Source organism: Chenopodium album, chromosome 25, assembly GCF_948465745.1.
Source record: "Chenopodium album chromosome 25, dcCheAlbu1.1, whole genome shotgun sequence".
In the NCBI taxonomy this organism is placed as follows: domain Eukaryota; kingdom Viridiplantae; phylum Streptophyta; class Magnoliopsida; order Caryophyllales; family Amaranthaceae; genus Chenopodium; species Chenopodium album.
The window spans coordinates 16,723,998-16,741,548 of record NC_137858.1 but is presented as its reverse complement, the minus strand read 5'-3'; the positions used below and the strand labels follow the sequence as shown (position 1 = coordinate 16,741,548).

Here is a 17,551-nt window from a genome sequence, read left to right as displayed (position 1 = left end):
GGGCACTGCTTTACTTTGTTCCCCCTATTGCATTTCTGTTTTTTTTGAGTTGCTTGGACATCAAGTACTGATTATAGTTTGCTATTATTGCCTTCAGTGTTTCTTCTATGAAACTGTGATATCCAATTAGATACTTCCATGTCTGAGTTCTACAAGTCTTCCCCTACATGTTTCTTAGTGGTATAGTGTAAACTTGCAGTTAATCGATAACATCAGTATTGAAATTCATGAAGGTTTTGGTTTACAAAGTATTGCCAAAAGTTATAACCTGATTAAAGCACTCCACTACTCCAGAAAGTAACTGCACTTTACTTAGATGAACAAAGGTTCCCATGTTCTACCACATGAACATTGAGTAAGTTGTAAGAATTGACCTCTTAACTACAGCAGGTGAAAGGCTGCAAATTCCTGCCAATTAGCTTAACATACCTGACTTGGGAATATTGTATAATACCTATTTCTACTGAACTGACACTAGTCTACTTTCTTGGTCCAGTAAAGCATCAGGTACTGAAAGTGAAATTGAGGCGTTTTTGTCTTCCAGGTATGCCAAATTAGTTTACGTATTGTAAAATATTCAATCTTGATTATGAATCTAAGTTCTACATGCTTAAACTTGCTCTAGTTGTAGGATTGATTGTATGTCCATTCTTTCTTTTATGTTGTTATCCATGTTTCATTTTGGGTACACTCACTAGTAGTAGTCACTTATCAATAGATGCTAATCTATGCCAACTCTGAGTATGTAAAATCACGCAAATAAATCTTGAATAGATAGTCATATATGCTTTCAAAGGATTGATCACTGTATTGTGGTAAGCGTACCAAACCATGCTATTGCCCCATGTGCCTCTGCCTGTTCCTGTGCTTGTGATGAGGTTCCAAAACACAAGGGATTATGATGGAGTATGATGATAAAGGGGATAAGGTTTGATTACAATCTATTTATTTTTATTATTTTTAATAAGTTTTGGGTTTATAGTAGTGTATTGTTGACAAAGCTTGTAATGCAAAAACTTAAAATTTTAGGCAGTTTAGTGTGTGAGGTTACTGGAATCAGTGATCAGTGGCAATGGTTCGTTTTGATGAGCTCTATCTCAATATTTCTCAGGAAACCTAAGATAATCGGCTGTACATTATTCCAAATTTGTTCCCTGACTGATATCTAGTAATTGCATTAGGACCTGGTTTCGGAGAAGAAAAAAATAAGCTTTACTATCTTATGTATTTTAGGAATATATATTTTGTTCATTTGTTTTTCCATTAATCCAATGTTTCCAGAAAATGCAGCGAGTGCTGCTAAATATATAGAGCACACCAACTCTAAGAGCATAACAATTCACTAGAATGGGGCTTTTCTCATCATACTGTGGCGAGTGCTTTAAATGCCTGCATTGTGAACAAAATACTCAGAACACTGAATTCTGTGTAATTTATATTGTGCTGAAAAATTAAAATCATATTGAGCTTTGTTGGTACATTATCTCATTTATTTATATCTATTTTTAATGTTGTTGTAGATGATAACTTGGGATGATATGGTACAAGTAGATTTATCTACTAATTCAATCTGGCTGGCTCTTTTATGCACTCTTCCAGAACATACTGAAATGCCGAAACTTTTCTGGATGGTGTTTTATTAGCAGTGGCTGATTTGCCATTCGACCCCAACATTTTAGCCATACACTAAGGCCTTGTTTGGCAATTGGCTGCTGGCTGTTGTCTGTCGGCTGATTTGATTGGCTGGTTTGACAGGTTGTTTATATTGGCTTTTTTGTTGGCTGTTTGACTTTATTATTAGTCTGAAAACATGTTTGGTAAAATTGGCTGTTGAATGTTATTAGTAACTTAGGTAGCCAAAAGCTATTCCAAGTAGTCTTTTCATTTTGGCTTAAAAGCCAGCTTTTTAGCTGGCTGAAAAAGCCATTTACCAAACACAAATTTTGAATATTTGACCAAATGAAAAAGCCAAAATCCAATCAAAAAGCCAATGAAAAGCCATTTACCAAACAAGGCCTAAGCATCCTTGGATCTCTGAGACAATTATGGTGCCTATGGTGGTTCATGTGCCTACTCCTGTTGTCGGTAGGGTGCTTTTTTGTACCTCTGTCGATCATTTTTGAAATATTTTTCTCAATCATGTAGAGTGATTAATACTTCAATAGATTCTTATGGCACATCCTGTATCTCATTTGCATTTTACATAGCCAATTAAATAGCATCTCACTCCCTTCTTGATTTGTTTTCCCTATGTTTTTTATATGTTTAATTGACATGGACATTACTATTTTGTTGTAATCAATAGACAATAATTACATGTAAATCTTTTTGTCAATATAAGTTGAACTAGAAAAATTGGGAAATTGACATCAGTTTTCCATGAAGCAGGTTTGTTAACTGTTGGAACTGGATATAGATGCAGTTTTGGGGAGTAGTTGTCCAATTGTCTGGGAAAGCTGAAAGTTGTTGATCAGAGATTCAGAGTTGTGCACGTTTGAGTGAATAGCACGGTCTCCTTTTGCTTCCTATTAAAGTATGCATAATGCAATCTTTAATTGTTTCCATTCTTTCTGGTTTTGTTGTCTTCGTTTTACTTGTTCCTACCTAGTCATTTGAAGTTGTGGCCTGTAAGGCTATGAGATGTCAAACGCTAACTGACCAAGAGCCCGAAGTCGAGAAAACGGTGAACTTTACCCGACTTAACTTAATATCTACCCAACTCCCGAGTCACTTGAGAATTCGAAACCCAAACGTAAACTTGACCTAACTTGAATATAACCCATAATTGACTCGAGAATGTCTAACCCCAAATTAAACCTGACCTGTTACTCATAGGACCCAAATTTCATCCAACCTGAATCAAACTCAACCCGTTACTTTTAGGATCCAATTCAATCCAACCTAAATTATATCTCGTAATATGCTAAGAATGTTAAAGTTAGTAACTTGGTATCATGTGATCATGTCCTAATGATTAATGCTTTTTTTTTTTTTTTTTTTAACGTGTCCTAAGAACTAATGATTTTTTGTCCAAGGGGAGTGAACACATTTAAACGTGTGCTACCATTGACCTATGAAGCATTAGTACTTCACCTGATAGCTATATTCATGTCGGGTATCGGACTATTGGGTTTGATTATGACAAGTACTTTATGATTAACGGGTACTTTATGCAATGAGATTTACACCTCTAATTACGCTCACTTGGTAAGGTATTAACCACAGATCGACCTCTAGGATCTAAGGTTATTGTGGTTGATCTTAGGTTAGTATCTTACTCAGTGAGCCAATCATTTTTCATAACATGAGAATTCGCAAGTAGGTAAACACTTAATAAATCATATTTTATAGGATTGGGGATTGTAAAATATTAGTAAAAGTTTAAAAATATTTTCATGGTTGACTCGGGCTCGAGTTGATTGAGATAAACTAGGCTGAGCTAATACAAATTTAAGTTTTTGGATTGCTATCACTTCCTTAGTTCTTGTTTCATTTATTACACTTGCTAATGCATAACTTTAACGATCAATAACTTTACTAATTATCAATAAATAAGAAATATAAAAGTATATGTTATGATTGTACTTATTACGAGGAATCTAAAAAGATTCAACATAATATGTTTTTTCTTACATATTATTCAGTGATGATAAAAAAAAAAAAAAAAAAAAAAAAAAAAAAAAAAAGCAATGATGTAAGTCCTAGCAGATCAAGTAATAAAAAAAAAAAAAAAAAGTACAAGTTATGACCCTCACATTTTACTATTCCCTCCGTCTCTTAATGCAAATTTTCTTTTTAGCATTTATTACTCACATAATAAAGAGAAAGAGACTTTTAATTTAGGGACGGAGGGAGTACTTGAGTATATGTGTTATCGTACTTCCTTGACCAATTTCAACTTTTCTCTCTATTTGTTAGGAATATACGGTTTTCGTTCAAATTTCCTTTTTGATTCAATTAGGAAAAAATATTCTTAAAAATCACCTCATTTTGTTGCTAGAACAATAGAGTTTTGCACACGCTTACATATAAATGTAACCATTAACAAATCTAATTGCATACCAATTGCTAGTTAAAATTATAAAAATTGATATTATGAAATTGTATATCGTAAGATCTCTAACAAATTCTCATATTTGTCGTAAGAGTTGTAACTATATGAATCTCTATTGTATTTGCTTATACTACATATATGTTATTAAACATAAACTCCTTTTTCGAAATATAGGCTATGTGAAGAGCAAGACAAAATTTAAATGATTGAATTCATACTTTCTTCAGTGTTGATTTGGTATAACCAAAATCTATTGTTTTTGTTTTAGGTGAAGGGATCAAGCCACAAATGTTAAACATATACTAGTAGATGAAATACGACCAGAGATAACAGGTATCACTTCTTTAGACTTTAACCAACTAAAACGGTTTATTTATAAATTATATTTGTATTTCTTTTATAACTTTGCATTATAAAAAATGATTATGTTGTGCCGAGTTAGAGATTGCCAACTTTGTCATTATACATTCTTACTCCATCAAATTAAATCATATCTTAATAATTGGATATTCTTTAATTGATGATGGTCTTTGAAACCAATGCAGAATTTAGTATACATTATGCGTGCATTAGTTATTCTTAAATCACATACGAAGTACTTCGTATTATTAAATGGGCTTTATTATCCGTTTTAATTATGATAATCATGTTTAAGTTATCAACTTATCATGGCAAAGTTTATTAATATCATGATTATAATGAAAAGTGCACAAAATTATAATAATGAGTGGGGATTAGCTTTGAAGCGTATGATTATCAATATAGAACAGTCCAATTTACGTATCCGACATGAAGGTGCATTGTTGCCTTTACGCTTAGGTGAAATACAATGACACCTTTTTTGGTTCTAATTGTTTATCATTGCTCGTAAAAAAGTACACTTTTTCTTGTTCCTTTATTATTAAGTTTCTTATTATTGTAAATAACAACCAATTTATTAAAAACAACTAAAAACCCTTCACATGTATATATATATATATATATATATATATATATATATATATATATATATATATATATATATATTCATCGTTGCCTACATTACCCCATTAAATTTTTAAGTAATTAGGAGAATTAGTGAAAAAGATCTAAAATTAACCTTGTAGATTACTGTCGTATTATTCCAACCCCTTTAATATTCTATGTTACTTCAGAAGTCATCTGTAATAATGGTGTTCTCTTTATTCTAAAACTCAATGTTTTATAGATTAATGGATGTTATTAGAAGTTTAGAACATATAGGGTTGCAGGGAGTAATTAAAGGTGTCAAAAAATGGTTCGGCAATCCCATCCAAAACTGATCCTAACAAAACTTAGTCCACATTTCAACTTATATAGACACAACAATTTAGCATGATTCAAATTTGAAATAAACTCGGCTAGATTTCATCGAAAACCCAATCAAGGTGCCTAAATAATGGACACTTCTAGGAGTAAAATATATTTTGACATTAAGTGTAAAAATAACATAATATAATCAAGGAAAACAGCGGAGAGATTTCCATGTGGGGACTTGTTAAGGATTTGGTTAGCAGAAAACAGCGACCCTCCTCAATAAGAAGGTGACCTTGCAACTATATTGGTTGTTGAAAGCTCTCCTAACGCCAATCCACGCATTTCTTTGCTTATCATTATGTTTTTCATTACCATTTTACCCTTCTCCTTCGTCCTTAATCACCTCATTGCCAATCATCAAGAGTCTAGAGTTAGCTAGACGAATACATATCTAGGCAAAATGATTACTCCCTCCGTGTTTTTTAAGTGACACAATTTAATCGACACAAAGTTTTAGGAGATTTTATTGACTTTAATAAAATAAGATGTTAGTGGGGTAGGTTGGAGGAGTGAGAAATGATAAAGTAAAATAATGTGAGAGGAAGTGGAGACCATGAAAGGAGTGAGAAATGATAAAGTAAGAGATAGTGGGGTGAAGATATATTATTAAAATGTTACTCCCTCCGTTTCAATTTATTAGTCCCATATATTATTTTGGGCATTTCAAAAAGATCAACCCATATTGAATGTATTCCACTTTTAACTTAGTTTTTATTTCCTATTGTATGCATATGAAATTCTGATTGGTTAAATTCATTAATTGTGAATTGATGACATGATTCTAAGTAAAAAAATTATTCCCTTGAATTCTGCAATCATGTTTGACAGTTTCCTAAAAAAATAAAAAAAAATTTAAAGAAGACAAAACTATTTATGAATTGTTTTTTACTTTAATGTTAGATTCCAAATATCTTTCTTTTCTTATTTTATGTGATTGATTCCATATGGGACTATCATATTGAAACGGAGGGAGTAGGAATTTCTAAAAGAGGAAGTGTGTCACTTAAAAAAATATGGCCGAAAATGAAAAGTGTGTCACTTAAAAAAACATGGAGGGAGTATCTTTTAAGGCAAAAATAACAATTACAATTTCATGTTGGGTAATCCTTAATTACTAGTACATCATCCGCAGGGAGATTTTTATATGCACCCGGAAATGTGCAATAACATGTCAATATGCATAGGATGCATCTAACACTGGGTGCACTTGGGTGCATATAAAAATGTTCATAATTATCAAGACATCAATAATTATACCTCAATTTATAATGTTTATTATGCTTTTCATGCATGTCGACTCGCTTGTATTATGTACACTTTTACTAGATTTTATGTTTCCTTATGATTTTTAATTGTTTACCTGATCTTATATTCCCCCGTTCTTTATTACTTGACCCGCTTTGACTTTTACATTATTCACCATTGCTCCTTTGACCGTCTTTTGTGAATAATATATAACGAAAAACATATTCGTGTGAGATTTTTTTAAATTCGTCTCGATAAGTACTATCATAATATGTAACTTTTTTATAAATTTTACTTATAAAGAATTAAAATTATTAATCGTTAAAGTTTTACATTGGAAAGCGTGATAAAAAGAACAAGTCAAGTAAAAGAATTGAGGAAGTATGAAGGATCCGCTTTTAATCAGTTCCTATTTGTCCACATGTACACACTATTTAAAGTTTTTTAAGGGCCTGTTCTGATTTACTGAAATGAGCTGAACTGAACTAAACTGAACTACTGATTGTAGTTGAACTTGACTGAACTAAATTGAACTGAAAGAGCTGAAATGAATTATTTATGAGAGATGAAAATTAGGAACTGAACTGAAGCTGGACTGATTGGAGTTGAACTGAACAGAAATTAAGCTGAAGAGAACAGGCCCTAAATTTTCGAGAAAAATACAAGTTTATTTCTGTAACGGGGGCAAAAGTGTAACTCTTGTGACAAAAAATGGGCAAATCCGCTACTTGCCTCACATTTTGGCAATTTTGCTCAATAATAAACGTAACTTGTTTATCACGGAGATTAATTGGGGTGGCCTCCTTTTGTTAATTTGTGAGCAAATAGTAACCAAAAAGAACATTGAAGACATGCAGTTACTAACTATTTCCTGAGCAAGAAAGTTATTAAACATGCATCTTCTCTTATTCTTTTACACATGTACTAAATACAAATGTAGTGCATATTATAGATGTTTAACTACAAAATTATCTGAATTTCTATACAAACAAAATTGCATGCAACATGGCAATTTGTAAATCACTACAAATAAAGGGCAAAATAGACATTTCACAAGTCCTCCACAATCTTGATACCAACTACATGAGTAAAGCTCATTATTTTCTATATTTTAAATTTAAATTTAGCACCAACTGCATGAAAAATAAGCATCAATATATCTTCAAAGGAATGCAAGGTAAATTAACCACAAAAGAAGAGGCCGGCATTAGACACATGGAAATTTGTCAATGGTCCAATCATCCTTAGCTTATTCTCTATAGTAATCCTTACTCTAATTACACTTACTATTTCTTCTAACCACTACATATATCCCTCCTAATTATGATTTAAACCTTAGTTTAAGAGCAATTATATATTATCATAAAAACTATAAGAAGTAGTTTGCAATATACTTAACCTATTAAGATTCCCTTTTTATATTGTGGTTTGTACACTATGAAAAATTCCTACAATTTGTTGGAAAAGCTTGGGTTATACAAGATGTTCTTGAAGGCAACACCATCCAAAGCATTAGTGATTAGAATCAATGTTATCTTCTTTGCTTTCTTTCTTGTTGCATATTGCACTCTTCTTCTCCGACCATCTTCCCCATCAGCATATCAAGATAAAGTCGCGTCGTCATCCCTTGTAAGGTGTTCCTTACGAGAATGTCATCACAAGGTAAGGTGAGCTTACCCTATACAGTCAAATGATCAACCTAGTGGTGTTCAGTGTATCTAAAATTTGGGGTGTCAACATTTTAATAAAATTTAACACAATAAAAAGGTAAGGGTCATTTTTGATCTATGTCATAAATCTATAAGTTCTAGTAGTGTGTGGATGTCAACTACCTTAGTTGGTTAAAGTTTTAGGTGATACTTAAAACAGTACATATCAAATCTCGTCTATATAATTGTCCTTAAAGACTTAATAATCCACCCTAGCTAGTTATTTATGAACATACTCTAAACTACGATTTGTTGTTACTCATTTTGGTTAAACTTTGATGATTTTCATAGGCAGCTGAAAGTGGCGTCAAAATGAAAGCAGTCTTAGAAGAGCAAGGAGGAAATCAAATGATAAGCCCTAAGAAGACTATAGCAAGAAGAGAAAAGCCAAAGTTCTTGCAAGAAATGGGAATAAGAGGAATGAAAATCGGCGCAATAAACATGGAAGATGAAGATCTTAGTGAATGGGAAAAACATGGAGACACAATAGTTAAAGTCCCCTTTGAGAAGGTCTCGGAGCTTTTCGAGTGGAAACACCTTTTTCCTGAGTGGATCGACGAGGAAGAAGAGAATGAAGGTTTTCTATGTCCTGAAATCCCGATGCCTACATTCGAGGAGTATGGAAATCTAGACATGTTGGTGGCTAACTTACCTTGTAAATTCCCGGAGAAAGGGTGGGCAAGGGACATGTTTAGGCTACAAGTTCATTTGATAGTTGCAAACATGGCGGCGAAGAAGGGGAGGAGGGATTGGTATGGGAGGACAAAGGTGGTGTTGTTGAGTAAATGTAGGCCAATGTTGGATTTGTTTAGGTGTGATGATTTGGTAAGAAGAGAAGGAGATTGGTGGTACTATGAGCCTCAAATGGTGAAGCTTGAGGAGAGGGTTTCTTTGCCTATGGGTTCATGTAATTTGGCGTTGCCTTTGTGGGGACAAGGTATATATGCTTAATTCTTACTCTATTTGCATGCTTAATTACTTGCTAATCTCACTTATTTGGCCTTTTATATAGGTTAGCTCAACACAATCATTACTTTAGGACATGTTAATATAATCTTGTAGGAAATTGTTTTGGTTCTTGCTTGACTTGTGTTGATGATATGCTACTCATACGATGAGAATGAAATCAATATTTCTATGACATGTTACATTGAGCAATCGACTAAACTTACTAGAAGTTTAAGAGTGCTTCCTTAACTTTTAGGAAATCTTTTGTTTATTCATGACATTGCTGATGTGGTGTTACCATAATTTATAAGCGTTAGGTGTTTATATTACATTACTTTCATTGTTTAAGTGTATCATTTCATGTTAATAGTAATTTAAAAATGAGCTGTGATTAGAAACATGTCAGATATAATCAATTATGCATCATACAAACTACAAAGTAGCAAAATCATTGTTCACATAAAAAAAGCAAAAACATGTGTTAACCGCGTCAGGTAGGGGTCGAACCTACGACCTTCTGCTTAGGAAACAGACGCTCTATCCACTGAGCTACAGACGCTTCTGATGTTCCTTTATTACAAAAATGAGTATATTTAGATACTTCGTATATTACAACACGCCATATTATACTTCCTGTTATTAGTCACTTTATTTAAAGTAGCAAAGTTGGTGATTATATTAAAAATTTTTTTTTTTTTGTGACAAGTGATCTTTAGTAATTAAGAATTAATTGTTAATTATTGTGTCTGTTAATTGATGATGATAGGGGTAAATGAGGTATATGATGCATCAAACATAGAAGAAAGCACAAGAAAACCAACCAAACGAGAAGCCTATGTGACGGTACTACACTCATCTGAAAGCTATGTATGTGGTGCAATCACCTTAGCACAAAGCCTCCTTCAAACCGGCACGAAACGGGATCTAGTTATACTCATAGACAAAGCCATCTCCCTCCCTAAACGAGAGGCTCTAGTCGCGGCTGGTTGGAAGATTCGACTCATAAAAAGAATTCGAAACCCTAGAGCCGAGAAGGGCACGTACAATGAGTACAATTACTCCAAGTTTAGGCTTTGGCAACTCACGGACTATGACAAGTTAGTCTTTATCGACTCAGACATAGTTGTGCTACGTAACCTAGACCTTTTATTCCATTTCCCACAAATAACCGCGACAGGTAATGATGGCTCAATATTTAATTCAGGGATCATGGTACTCGAACCCTCAAATTGTACATTCCGTACCCTAATGGGTCTACGTAAGGAAATAACTTCATACAATGGAGGAGACCAAGGGTTCTTAAACGAAGTCTTCGTGTGGTGGCACCGCCTTCCTAGGCGTGTTAACTTCTTAAAGAACTTTTGGTCGAATTCTTCACTAGAAGCAAGTGTAAAGAACCACTTGTTCGAGGCCGATCCTCCTAAGCTATACTCCATACATTACTTAGGCTTGAAGCCATGGTTATGTTATAGAGATTACGATTGTAATTGGGACGTGGCTGATCAACATATATACGCAAGTGATGTTGCACATAAGAGATGGTGGAAGTTGCATGATTCTATGGATGTTAAGTTACAAAAATTTTGTGCACTTACTAAATTAAGAAAGAGGGATTTGGAATGGGATAGGAATAAAGCCAACAAGTTAAAAATTAATGGGGATCATTGGAAAATCAATATTACTGATAATAGAAGGTTTATTAAGCAAGAATTATTGTAAGTAAATGGTTTTGTTTTTGTAGAAAAATGATATTTTTGTATGGTTTTGGTTTCATTTATCAAATTCATTTCACACTTTTGTAACTTATCTTTGTGTAGAGGTGTGGATTATCCGAGTATATATGAGTTGTACATTATATATTCTACTTTCAAACAAGTTTTCGCGTACCGTTAAGGCCAATTAACCAGATTGGTAAATAAAAAAGACCTTTAGCGACAATTTGGTAAAAAAATTACTCTGGCGACAATTTGGTAAAATAACTTATTCTGGCAACAATTTGGTAAAAAAAACTAACCTTAAACGACAATTTGGTAAATAAAATAATCTCAGGCGACAATTAACCCAAAAAATACAAAAATTTCCGATAAATTTCCCGCGAATGCTTAATTTAGTTCGTTTTTCTTGTTATTTTACCAACCCTTTTTACGGAATTAACAATTTGAAGGAAAAAAAAATGTTAAGTATCAATTTTCACTTAAGTTTCATACTGTACCCCTTGTAACGAAATTTTTTAAAAAAAATTTCCAACCCATATTTAAAAAAATTTCGTTATCAGGGGTATGAAACTTAAGTGAAAATTGATACTTAACGTTTTTTTTTTCTCTTCTAATTGTTATTTCCGTAAAAAGAGTTGGTAAAATAACAAGAAAAACGAACTAAATTAAGCATTCGCGAGAAATTTATCGAAAAATTTTGTATTTTTTGGGTTAATTGTCGCCTGAGATTATTTTATTTACCAAATTGTCTTTTAAGGTTAGTTTTTTTTAACAAATTATCGCTAAAGGTCTTTTTTATTTACCAATCTAGTTAATTGGCCTAAAAACTGATATCAAATTTGGTCTAAATTAATTGCATTCGTGTCTTGTGGGCGTTGTGGCTGAACAAGCCATCCCCATTCCCCACCCCAAACTTGGAAATATTAGAGCCTTTACTTTGCTGCCAAACAAAAAAAACACAAATTTAAAATTTCAGTTAAAATACCCAAAAAAAAATCAGTTAATCAGATAAAATAATCATAATCAAAGCAACAATGTCACTCCTTCATAGCAACTGCTGCTTCAACTCACCTCTTCACTTCAAACCCAGAACACACAATAATCACAATAATCTCCTCTCATTCTCATTCTTCTTTCTCTCTCCTCCAACTTCTAGAACTTTCAGGAACCTTCCATTTACAGCCTCTTCGTTAGAGAATTCTCTGCAACCGGTTTCAGTTGATCAAATTACTCCACCTTCATCATCACCGTTGATTTCAGGTGCTGATGTTGTCAGAAATTTCTATGGAGGAATCAACCGCCATGATCTTGCCGCGGTCGAGCCCTTGATTTCTGAAAGTTGTGTTTATGAGGATCTTATCTTTCCTCAACCCTTTGTTGGTCGAAAGGTAATTTTTATTTTATTTAAATGATAAATTAATATTTAAATTTTTCACTATTTGTAATTCAATTATGGTTAAATTGTGAGTAAATGTGATTTTGTTGAGTGATAGTTATGTGGAGATTATTGTATTGATTAAGGCTTAATTACCGGGATCCTAATTTAATTAAATGTAGTGATTATATGTATTTAATATTTATGATTGGAATTTTCTCATCCTTAGAGATGGAGGGTTTCTATTAATTTATACAAGTACTCGTAGTTTTTACTATATTAATTTCAAGATTAAAATCCTTAATTATATTTAATTTTAATAAAATGACATATAATATGGTATAGCTAGAATATAGTTTTGAAACTTGAGGTCTTGAGTTCAAACCTTGTCCACTTCATATCTATCTATACTAATATATTAAAAGGCGTTAGTAAAAACGTCTATGCGCCACGTAGACTCCCTTATTTCACCACGTCACTTACTCAATTTCTTAGTATGCCACGTCGTCCACTCAACACCTTAATATGCCACGTCATCCACACAAACAACAATACTCCATGTTGTCTCAACTACATTGAAAAAAATATATAGATGAGAAGGTTCGAACACGTAACCTCTTAAAAGATTGGTTATTGTTCAACCATCTAAACTAATTGTCAATTATATTTTTACCTTGCACAATAAATAATATTGTACTATAAAGTATTGAAGACACATACACACACACACTATAATTAGATGCTCTTAAAATTAACATCAGTTGCACAACTAATAAAAGTAGTAACCCGGGGCAACGCTCGGGCTACTCACTAGTTTTAATGAAATACTTGATTAATTGAGGAAGGTGCCACGTGGCATCTAAACTCAAGCGCCTACGGTGTACACCTCGGTGCATGTACGAAGTAAGAAATTGTACTTAGGCCCCGTTTGGTTTAATGTAAAACATTTTCAACAGAAAATTAGTTTTCAAGGAAAAGCACAATTGCAAATTAGTTTTCCTTTGTTTGGTTGCATACAAGAAAGTTAAAGATAAATAAAAAATAGGAGTAGAAATGTAAAGGTGAATGAGAGGGAAGTAAAAAAAGGAGGTAAGGAGGAGAGAGGAAAAAAGTGGCTTCTCTTGCTTTGTGAAGGAAATTGTTTTCCATCATTAAAGATGGAATTTTCCACAAACCAAACAATGGATAATGGGAAAAAATGGAAAAATCACTTTCCATGAAAACATTTTACATCAAACCAAACGGGGCCTTAGAGTCAACATGGTGCATATAAAAAGTTGTACTTGAATCAAGTTTGATAGGCAAATATTCGTAAATGGATTTTTAGTCCCTTTTCAAGTGTATGTAAGGAAATTATTGGTTCTTGGAAAATTTAGTGGCCATTTTTGGGAGAAAATTGAATGACTTTTAAGAATGAAATACTCTTGAATAAGGAGTGAAAGAGAGAGATGGGAAGGAATCAACTTGCATTTTTCTTCCAATTGTTTCAAGTATCAAAGAATTTGATTTAGTTTAAGGGGAAGGGAAATTAACTATTTTTCGTTTTTCTTTCCTGGATAGGGGTAAGTTTTTTTATGGATTGTAGGTGAAAACCACACATTCAGGGGGTATAATGTGTTACCTAAGTTGTGTGCCACCTGATTGTTCTATTCGAATGTACTACTAGTCCTTGCTTGTGATCAGTAGTGATTTATGTTTGTTATTTAATAGTTAGTCCTCTGTTACAGTTTTTAGTTTATTATCAACATATCAGACTGCTTTATGAGTTAAATTGAGACATTTTAGACCCTTGGTAGCATAGTGATCGATAGATACTTTTCTGGGGTAATTCAAGTCATTTATGCCTTTTCTGAGTTGCTCGTAGACCCTTGGAATTATCCTAATTAATACATACATTTGTGGGGGTAAATCAAGTCATTTATGCCTTGTTGTGTTGCACATAGACCCTTGGAATCATACAGATTAATACATATTTTTGTGGGGTTATTCAAGTCATCATGCCTTTTCTGTGTTGCTTATAGACCCTTGGAATACATACTTTTGTGGGGTAATTCAACTATTCAAGTCATTATGCCTTGTCTGTGTTGCTCATGGACCCTTGGAATCTTACTGATTAGTACATACCTTTGTGGGATTATTCTAGTCATTTATGCTTTTACTGTGTTGCTCATAGACCCTTGATATTATACTGATTAATGCTTACTAATTCTTGAAGCACAAAAATAAAAAAATTATCGTGATACATGACTAGAAGTGGTTATTGGGTAGGGTAGCCCAATGATAATAGGGTCAGGGCCAAGCCTAAAGGGTTTTTTAATGGACATGGCCCTTATTGGACAGGGTCAATATAGGGCCAAAATGTTTTTCCAATTTAATTGATAAAGAAAATAGATAATGTAAAAATAATTACATAGATAAATTTATATTCATATATACTTAATAATGGCTTTGTCCAATATTTTTTTTAATTGATATTTTGTAGGCCCGCCCATTATCGACCCGCTATTGACCCGCGACCTGCATTGGCCCGAACCAATATTGACCCTATAAAATGTGACCCTCTTTAACCCGACCCGCAACCGACCCTGACCCGACCCTCCCAATAACCAGGTCTATTCATGACAAGTCTGACAACTATCTACTTATACCCTACAAACTAACAAGCTCTGTCCTAGACACCTTGAAGAGAAGAATCAAATAACAAAATGAATCTGTAATCCTTCCAGGCTCCATTTCATTCTAGTTGATCTCCTACCTTATTCATCCATCTAAATGTTGAAAATCATCTAATATCCATCAATCTTTCCTTTTGTACTTTTCTTTTTTTAGCTATCTTAGGACTTTTATTGAGCAAATTTAAAATTCAATTGATTATGTGGTATGATAAATTCCTGGTGTGTGTTGACTATGAATTCGCCTTAGAAAATGTCATTTACAATGAAGTTTTATCCAAGTCCATAAGATTAGTATGAATAATAAGGACCTCTGATAGTTGGTAATCTCTTCTAGTCCTGTTTACGAAACCTGCTGGACATGTTTTGCTTATTGAAGTACCACCTTAATTACATAACTAAATAACCTAGTAATAAACTTTGGCACTTGTTCAGTCCTGGGAACTGTGACTCTGAGTCTCTTCTAAAATGTAAGGCAATGGAATATATTGTGGGCCAATCTCATATCTTACTGACTTTTTAGTCAAGGTGCATCTAACAATTGACTGCTGACATAGCTATGTAGCTTTTACTGACTTTAGGCAATGTGTGCTTGTTCACCTTGTTGCATAACAATCATGGTTCAAGGATGCTACATGAGTACTTTCTGATAAATATTACGATCTATGGGTTTAGATGGTTCTAGAATGCTATCAAATAGATTTACGCGTTTAAATGGTGTAAAAGAAATCTTCCTTTAATTTATAATTCACAACTTTTATCGATGATCTTATCAAAATTGTCAATCCAATCTTTGTATTTCTTCCTTTAAGAAACTTTACATTTTACTTTTTGGTTTCCACAGTCTATCCTGGAGTTCTTTGGGAAATTCATAGATTATGTCAGCACAGATTTGCAGTTTGTGATTGATGCTATTTCTGAGGAAGATTCATCGGCTGTTGGTGTGACATGGCATCTAGGTATTTTGGAATTTATTTGAATTGCTGTTCTTCTTTCTCTTCCTATGTTATTTAATACAATTGGATGCAACTCACTGAAGAAATAATGACAGAATGGAAGGGAAGACCTTTTCCATTTAGCAAAGGTTGCAGCTTTTATCAATTGAAGGTAATTAATGGCGTTCGACAAATAATGTAAGTATCTTTTTTACTCTTTTCTTGATAACTAGCTAAACATATAATCAATATTGTCTGTGTCATGATCTAATCTAGTCTATACTTGGATTTGAGTTCCATGTCCGGTATGCATCCAAGTGTCCTACTCAATTATTTTGTAAACAATTCCATAATTCTGGTGTAAAATGAAGTGTCCAAGTGTCCTACCCATGTCCTAATGGCGAGTGTCCGAAACGAGTAGAGGTGAAATGAAGAGTTCAAGTAACATAGGATCTAGCATTGTTTTGTTTCCATCTAGTAGAGGTGAAACGAGTAGAGATGAAATGAGGAGTTCAAGCAAACATATTAACTTTTTCGAATATAATTATGTCAGGGAATAGGAGGTGAGTGTTTGTTTGAGGTAACTATGAAAGAATGTGTACTAGGTATCCATAGCTTTTTTTTGTGTAGAAAGTGACTTTTTCAGATGTTTACCACTTTACTATGAATGTTTTCTGTTTATAAAACAGCTATGCTCGAGACAGTGTGGAACCTGCAATTAAACCTGGAGAATCTGCTTTGGTAAGTTCTAAGTTGATACATCTTTTCAACTGATCTATTATTCTTAAGTTTCTTTTACATCATACCTCACTATATTGACCAGCTTATCATTTTAGCCAAACCAATCTGCTTTATTGAACCTTAACTGAGGCACTTATACCTCGTACTGTCATATGGTCATACCTGTTACTAGTCCCTCGAGAGTGTAGCTCACCTGAAGTGATCTTCCAAAATCCGTGGCCTTGTGGATTTAGTAAATTCCTTTGGAAGCCTAAAAGTAGGCTGGATGGGACTTACTATGAAGATATTGCTCTTCCCTGCTATTGAATGATTGTCTACATAGTATTATAGTGAAATATATTCTGAAAGTGATGTGGTTCTAAACAGACTGCAATCAGAGGTGTTACATGGCTGCTGCAGCGATTTCCAAAGCTTGCAGAGCGGTTTTGATAAATGACCATGGAATCACTGGAATCACTATATGACTTTGGAGTGATTTTCTGTTGGTTTTGCGACATTTTGACAGAAACAGAGTGCAGGGGCTGATGCATGTTCTAAAAGCCATTCCTTGTATATTGCCAATATTGATGAACATAATTAGGTTTGTAATTGGACATATACCACGTATGTTGTATCATTAGAAAGTGAGAAAGGAAATGTGTGGTGAGGTAGAAACCCTTATAGAGCTCCATGAAACATTTCGCATTGTAATTTTTATGTACATTGCTCGTATTAGATCATAACTGTAAAGTGTAAACCATTACAAAATTTGTACATACTGGCATCTTCTACAGTCTTTTATCACTGTATATCGGTTCAGTTCTTTCATCTTTCTTTCCTTTT

At 33.4% G+C, this 17,551-nt stretch overlaps 2 protein-coding genes and 1 non-coding gene across 3 annotated transcripts; 2 read left to right on the top strand and 1 right to left on the bottom strand.

Moving 5' to 3' along the window:
• Nucleotides 1-7,932: 7,932 nt before the first annotated feature.
• Nucleotides 7,933-11,053, top strand: LOC145615148 (UDP-glucuronate:xylan alpha-glucuronosyltransferase 2-like). The gene is made up of 3 exons (XM_081670219.1): nt 7,933-8,296; nt 8,635-9,280; nt 10,058-11,053. The coding sequence occupies exons 1-3, from the start codon at nt 8,072-8,074 to the stop codon at nt 11,008-11,010; spliced, it is 1,824 nt and encodes a 607-aa protein (XP_081526345.1). The 5' UTR covers nt 7,933-8,071; the 3' UTR covers nt 11,011-11,053.
• Nucleotides 9,778-9,850, bottom strand: TRNAR-CCU (transfer RNA arginine (anticodon CCU)). Its single transcript has one exon. It is a non-coding gene; the product is annotated as a tRNA-Arg (tRNA).
• A 915-nt stretch (nt 11,054-11,968) lies between the features above and the next one.
• Nucleotides 11,969-17,504, top strand: LOC145615035 (uncharacterized). Its single transcript, XM_081670115.1, has 5 exons — nt 11,969-12,394; nt 15,898-16,012; nt 16,105-16,186; nt 16,678-16,729; nt 17,096-17,504. The coding sequence occupies exons 1-5, from the start codon at nt 12,041-12,043 to the stop codon at nt 17,156-17,158; spliced, it is 666 nt and encodes a 221-aa protein (XP_081526241.1). The 5' UTR covers nt 11,969-12,040; the 3' UTR covers nt 17,159-17,504.
• Nucleotides 17,505-17,551: the final 47 nt, after the last annotated feature.

What these genes read in the sequence shown, in the direction of transcription:
- LOC145615148 (XM_081670219.1), top strand. Translation starts at nt 8,072, where the DNA reads ATGAAAAATTCCTACAATTTGTTGGAAAAGCTTGGGTTATACAAGATG. An exon ending in TACGAGAATGTCATCACAAG is followed by an intron (nt 8,297 to 8,634) that starts GTAAGGTGAGCT and finishes TGATTTTCATAG; the next exon opens with GCAGCTGAAAGTGGCGTCAA. An exon ending in GTTGCCTTTGTGGGGACAAG is followed by an intron (nt 9,281 to 10,057) that starts GTATATATGCTT and finishes TGATGATGATAG; the next exon opens with GGGTAAATGAGGTATATGAT.
- LOC145615035 (XM_081670115.1), top strand. Translation starts at nt 12,041, where the DNA reads ATGTCACTCCTTCATAGCAACTGCTGCTTCAACTCACCTCTTCACTTC. An exon ending in TGGTGTGACATGGCATCTAG is followed by an intron (nt 16,013 to 16,104) that starts GTATTTTGGAAT and finishes AAATAATGACAG; the next exon opens with AATGGAAGGGAAGACCTTTT. An exon ending in AACCTGGAGAATCTGCTTTG is followed by an intron (nt 16,730 to 17,095) that starts GTAAGTTCTAAG and finishes GGTTCTAAACAG; the next exon opens with ACTGCAATCAGAGGTGTTAC.